This window comes from Carettochelys insculpta, chromosome 1 (assembly GCF_033958435.1).
Source record: "Carettochelys insculpta isolate YL-2023 chromosome 1, ASM3395843v1, whole genome shotgun sequence".
NCBI lineage: Eukaryota > Metazoa > Chordata > Testudines > Carettochelyidae > Carettochelys > Carettochelys insculpta.
In genome coordinates, this window is record NC_134137.1 from 268,665,465 (window position 1) to 268,678,155 (window position 12,691).

Genomic DNA, 12,691 nt, shown 5'->3' on the forward strand with positions numbered 1-12,691 from the left:
ACCGTCTTGCACCAGAAGCATGTGGGCTGGCAGATGGCAACATATAGAACTGACCCTTCCTGCTTATTAACCCACCTGGGGAGTTCCCAGCCTTCAGCTGCAACTGGCACAAGCTGCTGCTCCAGATTGCACAATTTTAAAAACCCTACTGCAATAAAGTTGCAAAAATACTGAAAGATGAAATATACGCAAAATGTTCAAGAGAAGGCCAGTCTAGTATGAATCACTCACAGCTTTACTCTTCTCAGCTAAGCAGTCACCTCTCATTGAAAGTCAGAAGAAATATTCTCTTCCCCCACATGAAGTATTATTTAAATTCAATTTCAACTATGGAGAGGCAACATCTCCCTACAGATATGTAATTATACCATTTTAAATCACTACTGAGAGAGAGAGAGAGCACAGCATTATTAACCTGACTGGAATGTAAGGAGTCAACCCAAAGGTATTTCTAAAAAGCATCTTAATTCTAGAGAAAGTTGCTGAGCTCACAGCCCTGGATACAGAAGATCTATTTTATTCAAAACTTAAAAGACAGAATAACGTAGCAGTTATGTGAGTTTCTTCCACCCTCAAAGTTAACGTGGCTCAACCCAACAAAGGTACTGAGTCATACTGTGATTTTTTTCAGCGGGGTGGGAAATATGTTATCATATGGAACTAGTCTGAGGTCATCAACATCTCCACCAAACACAGCTCAAAGAGTTACAATTTTCAACAGTTACTGACATGAAGCCAGATGCTAAGTGGTAGCCTGAAAAAGGAAAGGCTCTGTTAGCATGCTTTGAGTTATCAAGTCACAGAAACGTATTTTGGAAGAGGGAAATCTCACTGTTTTGAGTGTATGATATAAATGTGTTGTCACAAAACAAACAAAAAGAAGTCATAAAAATAATGCACCACTTCAGCTATACCGAATGCCCACACTTCGCAGGTGCTTGGACATGCTTGCCCTTTGGTCTTCTGCCTCAAAAATCAGTCAAGTTGTGTGGGTGTGCCACCCTCCCACCTTGTGGTCTGGTAATACTTACATAATGAATCATTGACGGGTTGAGGGGGAGAGAAAAAAGACTTGTTTTTCATGACACTTTCCACAGAGAAACATAGGTCAGAAGCAGCAATACCACACGAAATGTTTGTGACCCCTTTCTAATAAATGGTTTGAGGCCCAAGAAACAATAAAAAGTCTTAATTTTATTCTGAACAGAAAAACTCAAGAAACACTCCACACCCCCATACGCAATATTTCCAATCCTCTTTGTATAATTCTGAAGTCTACACCTTCTCTCTCTCTCCCCATCTCTGTCCCTCTCTCACACACACACACTTTTCTAATGCCCTTTATCTGCCTGGGGGATTTTTTTTAAATGTAATTCAGATTGATTGGGGAAAAGAAAAGCACCACAGATAATTACGGTAATACCCTCACCCTAATCCCTGACTCTGCAAATTCATTGTGACGGTGTAACTCGCGTAACCTGCTGTCAGGACACTCCATGCAAACGCTACATCACACCTCTCGCCCCAGCGGCCGCAGGTGCAGCGGGTTTCCTGGCCAGGCGTGCTCATACGCCGACACATAGGTGTATCTGTACCATACGCACCCAGACTCGCTCAACACGCGCTGTTCGGATGCACAATTCTCGACCCTGGCTGGAGCGCAAGACGATTTGCTGCGGCACTTTCTCTCTGTTGCAGCCCGCTTAGGAAGCATCTCCCCGGCGGAACTTCTCCCGCAAACAAGCCCATCGCCGCCCGGGCTGCTGCTGGAGATCGCCAAGCCCAGCTCCGTGGGGAAGGCGCCCCCCCCCAGCCTCTCAGCCTGGGAGCCCCCAGCGGCCCATCCCTACGGGCTGCAGCGGGTCTCGCTCCCAACTTGGTGCCCCCTCTCCGCTCGTGCCGGGCGGGCGGGCGGCAGCCACCAGGCGCACTTCCCAGGCCGGCGCCCCAGGGGTCTCCCCATCCCGCCCCCGTCGCCCGGGCTGCCAGGCGGGAGCTCCCTCCCCTGCCCGCCCGCACCCACCTGTAGGACACCTGCTTCCTGAAGGTTAAGCTCCGCAGCTTCTCCTCCAGGGACTCCTCCTTCGGGCCGGCGGGGCCCAGCTCCTCCTCGGCCGCGCTCCGCGGCTCCCCGCCGCCCTCGGCTCCCCGGCAGCCGCTGCCCGCCGCCCCCTGGTCCTCGCCGGCTGCCGACGGGGGGTTCATGGCGGGGCGCGGAAGACCGCAGCCCCCCGGGGCTGGGGCGCAGGCGGGGGGCGGCGGCGGGCGCAGGGCTCTGGGCGCGGGGCCGCGGCGGCGGCTGCAGCGGGAGCCGGGGCCCCTCAGCGAGCCGCGCGCCGAGGAGGCTGCAAATGGCAGCACCTTCCCGCAGCATCCATCGGCGGCTGCATTGCAGCGGGGCATTGTGGGAAACTCTCGGCCGCCCCCTCCTCGCGGGCCAACCAGCGCCCGCCGCCGCCCGCGGCTCCCTCCCGGGACGCTGCTCGGGGCAGGAGTGCGGAGGGGAGGGGGCGGTCAGGGCAATGGCGGGGGTTGAGGAAAGAGGGGGCGTGACTGGGAGGGGGAGCGGTGGAGCGTTTGGAAGTTGGGGGCCCCGCTTGAAGATTATAGGCCAATGGACGGGGGCAGCTGGCGGGTTAGAGAAGGGAAGGAAGAGGGCAGGGTCACGGCTCCAGAATCTGATTAACGAGCTCTGATCCCCCTCTCCCTCCCCCCCCCCCAACATAGAGGCTACCCCCACCCCAGCAGATTTCTGACAGCTGCTGAGCTGGGCAGCTTCCCTGCCGGCCTGGGCTCTCCTCTCAGCCGGGCTATAGCCGGGAAAGTCAGGAGGCTGCGAGAGAACTGGAACCCGCAGCGCAGATGTTAAACGAAATCCACGCCAGAAAACCAGCCTTCCTCCCTTCCACGGTGTTGGAGTTATGGGGGCAGGGGAGACACGGACTGAGGATGAATTTAAAAAAAAATAGTAAGGGGGGGGTAACAACCCCCTCTCCACCCACCCTCGGGCTACTCTTTACCCTGCCAGATAGATAGTTTCTAGAGACACCGCAAGAACTTTCGCCTGATTTCTTCATAAGAGCTCGACTGTTAACTTTTACTGATGTAAGACATTCCAGTCAAACCCGAGTTCTACTTCGATTACACTGCGTAGCCTGTTAAAAATGTAAAAACCGGAGGGAAACTGTGCAGGTGGTGACCCTACCCCGGGAAGGGCTGGGCCAGCTGGAGAGGGAAGCAGACGAGACATTTAATGCACGCATGGGAAATTGTACAGGTGATGACCCTACCCTGCAAAGGCGTGGGATAGCTGGAGAGGGAGACAGGAGGTATTAATGCAGCAGCCCCAATAAAGAGTAGATTCCATAATCAGGCATCCAGTGAAATATTACCAAGACTGCAGCGACAGGACAGGAAATCTGCCCAGCCATGTGGGAGAAGGAGGTAATAGATACTTTCCGCACTCAGGGAACATACGTGGGAAAACATCAACAGAAGCTATTAGCCAATGGGCACAGTAAGTAAATATCTCTTATGTGGTTGCATATTACATAGGTATCAAAGAATAAACCATTCCAGATACAGCAGCCATCGCCCCATATAGTTGAATAACATTTTCCCCTAATCCACTGAAAAAAAAAACCAAGCCATAGGAGCAGCTTTGACAAATGGATTTACAATACTAATAAATTCTCACATGTTAAAATGAAATATAAGTGAGGTCTGCACATGCCTCCTGGACAAATGCAAAAACTGATTGCTGTTCTCCTCACCCTCTCTCACTTCTCACCCCTTATTTTTCACCTAAAATTGAGCTCCATCTTGTGAACATTGGCACATATGAGTAACTTCATTCAAATGAACTGTGCTATGAGAATGCTAGGGCAAAAGTGCACCAGACGGGGACTTCAGCTTGCAAACTCTTCAGAGAGCAACCTTTCTATTTGGATTGTGAAGTGTTTACCACACTCTTGGACACTATGCAAATACTAATAAATGTGTCTAGTTTCTTCACAGTGTTGATCCTTCAACATCTGTACCTGTCACATATCTTTGAGTACATCCAGAGTGCCCCCCCTAATCTGCTCTTTATTCTATCTCCTTTTCTTACAAAGCAAGTATATTATTCAGGAGGAATGGTCCTGAACAAACTGAACCTTGCAAAGCACTTGGACAATGATGATAGGATTCTCACAGGTGACTTAGAGGCAAGTGGAGAGACAAGCAGGGTGGATCTCAAGATTCAGGGAACACAATCCCTACCCCCCCAGTTATTGTGAGTGTGTATATTTTTTCCCTTCTGGGAGACAAAACATCTTGAACCAGCCCATCCTTGTGAGTAGCCCTGGACCAGTGCCCCACATCAGAGTGGATGGCCTACTTGAACCAATTAAAAGGGCAAAGCTACAAATGAAGCTATAAAGAGCTGCCAGAAGGCAAGGATTATTGGAATAGGCTATGCCTGGTGGGACCAGAGCCACAGAAGAGCGAAGCTAGTGCTTGTGGTGGGTTCTTACAGCAAGAGGAGAAACATAAGGACAAAAGGTGAGTTTTATTTACTTTTCTTTGCATAATAAATATTCTTAAAGGAGACCAGGCCAGGCAGCGCATGCTTGTTAAGATGAAGGGATGACCTGCTGTGTGACAGCCCATTTTGGCTCTTCCTTCTGATTGCTGATTGTTCTGCCAATATAAACCATTACTGTTCACAGCGCTGGCTCCAGAGAGATCCAGAAGGTTCTTCTGGACATGTCCCTCTCCCTGGACTGTATTCCCAATGCTAGTCTGGCAAGCAAGGGACTGACATTGGGCCATCAACTCAGACCCCACCCATATGTCAGAGTATCGTGTTGTCCCTACACTAGGAGAAATAAAAACAATACTTAAAATAATATATTGCATCCCTGGAAGAAAGGATCAAACAATCCCAACATATCCTTTTCAGTTCAGTCTACAAAATTAAGTGGCGGTGCAGCTTGTGACATGAGCCTGTCTTAACCTTGTCTTATATATTCCTAGAATTATTTAAAAAATGTCTTCATAAGAGATAGGTCAAGTTGTCAGAAGTATCAGATGCTGCCCTAATCCTCTGAGTGTTTGTTTATGCATTAATCTCTTCTCTTTTCCCCCATAAAGTCTGCTTTTAGTATGCTATTGAATCAAACACCTGACTCCATCACAGAGCCTATTCACAACCAACCAACCCCCTCCCTTTGTTCCCTGCCCTACTGTTTTTTTGACCAGCCACAGAGCCACAGTGTGGCTACATCTACACTAGAATCATCTGTCGACAGTAATGTCTGTCCACAGTTATGTCAACAGAAACCCTGTCAAGAAAGGACACCCACACACAAAAGCAGATCGACAGAACAATCCACTCTGTTGGCAGATAGCAGACAGACTGCTCTCTGTTGACAGAATGGCTGACCAGAAGCTCTGCAAATGGCTGCCCCGTGAGCTGGAAGCCCTCTCTGTCGACAGAGGCATTCTTCCTCAAATTTTCAAGGGATAACACCATTGAGACAAATGCAGAGTTCTGTCAAGACTGTCAACAAAACACTTTGTGTGTGGATGCTCCCTGAGTTGTGTCAACAGAAGGCCCCTTCTATCAACAAAACTCTCTAGTGTAGACATAGCCTATGAGCAACGGTCACAGAATAGGGCTGTTTCAATGCCTGGGATAGCTGAGACAACAATTTAAGAATGCCAAGGATGAAGGTTTGGGACTTTGAAAAATCCCAGAGGAATACACCCCACAAGTATGTAGGTTTCAGAGTCCAGAATCCAGAGCCACAGTAAGGCAAAGTAACAAAAATACAAAACACTTCACCACACAAATCACAAACCCATATTGGATTAGCAAAAAGGTACAGGATGGGCAATACTGTTAGTCTGACAAAAATAATTCAAAGGAAAGACTTTAGATCACTTATTGTATAAATACCACGTGATGTAGTGGACACTTTTGCAATGCATTCGAGCTGTGATGATCCTTAAAGGCCATTTAGAAGCTTCAGTTCATCTTGTAAGTAGGGCAAACTGGTGAGAGCTCAGTTAAGCTATGGGGCAAAACACACACAATGCACTAGCTTGCACTTCTGAGAAAAATTCAGCATGCTTGTTATTCTCTATAGACCCATAATGCTAAAGAACCGACTTACTCCAAAGACTCTCTTCCAGTGCTCCACCATGTTACTTGGAATTGGAACAGTATAGCTAATTATCCTACGAGTAGAATTGGAGGGGACCAGGGCAAGATATAGCAGGGAATTAATCCCTGCACCAGGGCTTGGGACAGTTTAGGGACAGAGGGGAGGCAAATTGCACTTTCCCTATGATGAGACTTCCAGGGCCCCTGCCCCCACTACATGTGTATACTATACTATGGGGTCACCCGTGTTTTACTATTGTTGCTGAAATTTGCATGATTAATTTACAATATATGGTGCTAAACAAGCTTCCAGCATATTCTGCTTTATATTAACAATGACAAGGGAATCTGGAAGCTTTTAAGGTAAGGTTTGTTTACACAATTACACTTGAAACATGTCGATTTTTTACAGAAACATAGCAGAAACGTCCTGAAAATGTCCAATTTATCCATAGACGTCCATGTGGACTTCATTTACTGTAGCAAAACTAAACTGGAAGCAATCACAACACAATAATAGAACATTACCAGGCATTGGCAACATCTGGGAGTGTTGTGCTGGCAAAAGATGCTGGATTCCGATGATGGGTATCACAGGTCACTCATTGGAAGTGATACAGAGACTCAGGTTTTGGGATAAAGGAAGTACCTTGCATCATTTTGCAGTGACTCCTCTGGCTGATTTCGGAACATTGATGGGCTTCAGTAGGTGTTACATTCAGTCCTCTTTTAGACGGTAAGCATATGGCTGGAATGCATAGCTTGAAGAGCTGGCTGGCTGGTATGAATTAAACAGGAAATGCTCAGAAAGGATTAAATCAATCCAAGTACAGAGGGCCAGGAAAAGGCCTATATGGTACTTTGGTATCAGTGAAGTCCTATGCTGAAGGCTTCAGTGGTGAAGATATAGACTTTTTATTTTACACACACACACACACACACACACACACACACACACATATGATCCAACATCACTTCAGTACCCCAGTGGACAGACTAGTTTTGTCCTGCAGTTATAGCTGCATTAGTTAGACAAGAAGGCAATTAAGACTTCTGCCTTTCTGCTAAATGAAATTGATTTTGTTGAGAGTAATGTACTCAGAAAAAAATAAGTAGTTGATGAATATGTTTAAACATTGTCTTTAGATAATGAAAGAGGAACATCTGAAAAAAAATTGACTTGACCTACATCAATTTACATTTTATTCTATTAAAAAAAAGAAAAGAAAAGAAAGAAAGAAAATAAAAGAAAAAAACCTGATGCTTAAGATAAAAAAGCCAGAACTGAGACCTTTTTTCCTTAAGGAACATAAAATTCAATTTTGTAAAAAATTATTTGCACATAACTTGACTAATAAATGTTGCATCTAACATTGAATTAAAACATCTCATTTAAAGAAAGAAAAGTTGGTCTCCCCCTTCAGTACTTGAAGCCCAAACAAAATACTAAGAACCTAAAACAAAATCAGAGTGAAACTGATGTCTTGGGTTTTCAAAGTCCAAGTTAAGAAGAACGCCAAACTTAAAAAGCATACTTAATGACAAATAAAGTAGACTTCTGAAGTGCAATAATTTCAAATAACAATACCTACTTCATAAATGGTGCTTTTCATCAGTAGCTCTCAGAATTTTACAAAGTCATTATCACCATTTTAGAGATGGGGAAACTGAGGCAGAGATTATGTGACTTCCTCACAAGGTCACCCAGGCCAGCATCAGAGTTGGCAATAGACCACAGTCTGGAGTCCCACTCCAGTGCTCTATCCAGTAGGTAATACTGCCTCCCTGAATACTCTTAGTCATGGCAGAGGATGGGGATGCATTCACAAGACATGCATTGTAAGTGCCCATTAGTTATCTTTATTATTTAGTCATTCGTTTATAAAAGTGCATTCAGATTCACCAGCCGCTAATTGTTTCTCAGCGTATATTCCACTTCTACCCTTACTGTGGGTGCAGTATCCATGATGGGCAGATTCTCATTAGTCAAATAATGATGTCAAAGCACAAGGGGCTGATTCCTATAGCCTCTCACTGGCATCCATGAGACTAATCACCACAGAAGGCGCAACTCAAGGCCCATAGAGATAGGTGGCTCTAGCCCAGAGTAAAAATAGCCTCACATTTTCCAAAAGGTTGTATGTGCTGGAGAGGGACAACGAGTGAACATGCCAGGCTCACTGCCCAGCATTCATTTCTAGACTGTGCTGTCTGGTGCCCCACCACTTACCTCATGCTGCTCTAAACAACAACTACCATGGTTGCTTAATTCAATATTGTCGATAGTCACCTTGCATTTTTATTCCTCAGCCCTCCTTTTCAAGGGGGCAAAGCTGAGCTGTAACTGCTTAAGACAGAGAGATGGCTGTCCTAGTAGGTCACAGACCAGATGATTTTCCCTTCAAGATTCTTCTGCTCAGTTGCATGCTTGTAAAATATATCCTGGATTGATAACTCATGCAGCTGATATTTTCTAGTCAGAGAACCAGGACAGCTGTGGCAGTAGGGGAAAGATGGTGGTTGCAACCTGGTATCAGGGAGGATGGTGAAAGCAGAAGAGAATGAGGGGACACTTAGAATTCCCACAAGGACATGGTAGTACCCTCTACCCAGGGAAGGCAGAAGAAGATATTTAATTCAGAGGCAACGGCCAGTGAGGCAGGCATATGCCTACATTTCAGGTGGGAGCCTGTACTCCCTTTAGCTGTTCTCATGCTTCTTGATTAAAGGCACTTCTGACAGAGGTTTTCAATCCTTGGCTGCAGCTGGTTTCCAATGAAGTGTTTCTATGTTCTGTGCACTGTACGAAGTGTGGCAAGAGAGCAGCTGCAGAGTCTGGAAGAGCTATTATTCTCTACCATGAGCTACAAACAGTATCCAAGATCGGAGGGGAAAGAGGTATGTTGAGCAATGTTGCTTTTTTCATTCTATCCAATGGAGTACCCCCCACCTCCACCCCAAAACCAGGATGCTCTTCTCCCAATTCTCACCACCAGTTTTGAGCCAGTGTTTTCTGTAAGCTGAGTGCTTGGGTGGTCATGCAAGGGAGTCAAATGCTGCCCAGGTGATTAGCAGAGTACCCACAGCATCCACAGATGTTTCTGGGTGGTGCACATCCACACATACCTCAGCGCACATTACATTTAGTCCACCCATGGGTGGGAAGGAAAAAAAACAGGAATATTGCCTTGGGCGAGTTGTTTAATCTCTCTATCCAAGATTTTCAGAAGTGTTTAGGTATCATTTGACAGCCAGAACAGCTACAAGCTCCCACTCCCTGAAAAATTAGGCTCATACAATGTCAAGAAGGGAGTCCCAAAACAGAGGCACACAAAGGTCAGTTATGCCTGTGCTCCAGTTTCCCCATCTTTACAATGAGAAATACAACTCCCATTCTTCCACTCTTTGTCTGTCTTACCTAGTTTAACAGTCAGTTCATTGGGTACACAGCACGTGTATGTACAGTTCTCAGCAGCATGGGGACCTGATATTGGTTAGGTGCTACTTTCATAACTAATATCAGAGAGGTAGCTGAGTTAGTCTGTATCTTCGAAAACAACAAGAAGCCCTGTGGCACCTTATAGACTAACAGATATTTTGGGGGAAAGATAATGGAACAACTTATTAAGGAAACCATCTGCAAACACTTGGAACGTGGTAAGGTGATAGTGAACAGCCAGCATGCCAAGTAGCATCATATTAGCTTCATATTTGAAATGATGCATGTCTGTTCCCAAGCTCCATGTATTGACAGTGTCAACATAGCGAGGTTCTCAGCTGGAAGAGGAGAGGTAGAAACATATCCTACTACAGTGGGATTATATTTCCTGGCACAGAAGTTAAACTGGCTGGTCTGTAGTTTCCCGCCCTGTATTTCACAGGGTTCACTGGCTTGTACCAGATTCCTGGCTGAATGCTGCTTCTGGGCATGCGGCTCCTCCCTCTGGCATTTTGGAAAGAGTGTTTCTTACATTGGGGGAGGATGGCAGTCTTCATTTTAAAACTGGTGAACATCCACCAAGGAACAAAGTGCATTTTCCCCTGTACATCTCATTTATGTCAAAATGGACTTCTTGAGAGGATGGGACTCTTGGAAACAGGAGAGAGGCCAGAGATGTATTGCTTATATGCCATGACTTACATCTGCAATGTCATCTAGATGTTTTCCAAGGAGGCTGTAGTCTCCCTCCTAGATCAGGCAGTGGAGTTCTTGATCCATCCACCCACTCAACACAGAATAAGTCAAAGCGAAAGTATCAGACTAGATTTGCAGCATTAATTCCAGAAGCGATGGCAGATCCTCTGTTCATGAAAGTCGTGGCAGAGCAGTAGAGCTCTAGCAATTTACATATGTTGCAGATCTGATCCCCAAAGTCAAGACAGACTCTCAATATTACCAGAACATAGATTTTTATGCATCTACGAATTTAGTATTAACATGCCTGTGTTGCATAATTCCATAAAAATGCTATTACAAAATGTTACCCTTCCTCCTCCGCCTCCACCATGATTAACAAAAGCAATTCTCCAGTTTTAGCAATCTTGATAAGAGAAAGGAGCAGACAGTTACTTTAAAACATACACCTATCACTGCTTTTCATCTTCTTCCAGTTCAGTGACATGTTAGATAATCAGGTTAAAAAAGTCACATGGTGCTGTGCTTGCAAAATACAAGAGACCAGATTGTTCAATAAATGGAAAGATAAAGGAACTACTTTTGCTTTTTTTCTACATAAAATATTTATTTGCAAGAATGAAAAAAGCATAACATATTTTAGTTTTTATTAACTATATATATTTCCTACAAAAGCATTTAGGGCTTTTTTATTCCAATAATTGTTTGCTGAATTCTACAAGAAACCAATTTCTTTACACCAAGAGACAGGTTTGCAGTGCAAACAAACAATCAGGTGGGAATGTATCCAGATGAGCAGTTTGTCTGTACAAAGTCATTACAGAAAGAGAATATTTAACCAAAACACACACACAGCATTAAACATACATTTGGCAAAAGAGCAGCTGTCAGCAAAGTCACAGGCAGCTCTGTTACGGTTTACTGAGGGGATTTCGTGGGGTTTGTTCTTCCACAGTCCCAAATCATTTATTTCACATTAGATAGTTTGTCAGTATGCATATGGACAAACCGCAAACACGTATGTCATCTGTACTTGCACACAGTGTGTAATTGAAATGATGCATGGCTGAATCCTGCAGGGTGATGTTGGTTTAGATGGCTAAAAGCATCTGACCCTCCCAGGTAGCTATTTCATTTCTGAGGAAAGGACTCCAGATAATTTGTCTTCAAACACTCGGGGAAACTGCAATATACCTACCATTTGAATCTGATGTAATTTCATCACTCCGTGGCCCCTTAAATGCCCAAAAACATTATTTGCATTCATGTTCATTGAGCCTAACAGGGTGATTAAGAGGACATTTTCAGGGGAAAGGTGGAGTCTATAACTCTTGTACAAGAATACTCATTATATTCCTTGAACTGTCACTCGCAGACTTCACTTCTTACAGCTTTTTCACTTGTAGCCCTAAAAAAAGGTGTTGGAAGCTGTTTTCCATTAAACAAAAATGACACTCAAAGGCAAATTAGGGTAACACCAGGTACATTCCCCTGTACAGCTTGAACCTCTCTAGTCCATAACTTTCAGGGCCTGACTGGTGCTGAACAAGACAACTGCCAGACAAGAAGAGGTCAATGTTGTCTAGCACATTACCAACACTTCCTCTGCTTACTGGGCTCTTAGAAGACGTTTAGGGGTAAATTACAGCTAAACAACAGCACAGAACACTGAGAGCCAGGACTGGTGGTTCCACACAAACTTTATGGGACCACAGGAAACTTGGCCACATCTGTGATATGTGGTCATCCAGCTAACTAAAATCACCCCAGATTACAGATACTGCTGGATGAACCTTCAACCTGTACTTATCCACAGCCATCCACAACAGGGTTGGTGTTCAGTCCAGACTACTGGCTTAACATCATCATACAAAGTAATACATGCATTCGGTGAACTTTGACAGCACAGCTGTCAGATACACAATACCACTACTATCACCACGTGCACTGTGGTTCAGACAAACTTAGGAACTTTCTATCAAACCAAGTGGAATGATGCCAGCTGTTCAGACAGATGCATAAACGAGGATGCACAGAGGAATAAAAGCCTTTAGTTAGAGTGGCTGCTTATTTTAGGCAAATTGCTGCAAGTTTCTTTAAAAAAAATCACTTGATACACATACAGTACGGTTAACTATATAAATGGAGAAGACAGGATTCCATTACTTCAGCATCCCTGTACCAGAATTAATTTTGGTCAAACTCAGATACAAACACAGCTATTTTAGACTAACAGTCTCAGTGTGTCTCACCCACTTCTGTTCCTCTTTCTACTCTTATTCACCCCATTATATGAACAATAAAAGATGAAAATTATTTTAACCCTTGTTGCATGAGGAAGTGGAATACACTGAAAATATCCCCCTCCATTCTTAGGGTTGCCAGCCCTCCAGGACTGGTCAGGA

General features: G+C 44.9%; 1 protein-coding gene across 1 annotated transcript in view; it reads right to left on the minus strand.

Annotated features, from left to right (window-relative positions):
- Positions 1-2,403, minus strand: part of DGKI (diacylglycerol kinase iota) — a 319,904-nt gene extending 317,501 nt beyond the window's left edge. Inside the window, exon 1 of the mRNA XM_074983801.1 lies at positions 2,024-2,403. Coding sequence (XP_074839902.1) covers positions 2,024-2,403 — 380 coding nt within the window. The remainder of the gene's footprint in view (positions 1-2,023) is intronic.
- Positions 2,404-12,691: the final 10,288 nt, after the last annotated feature.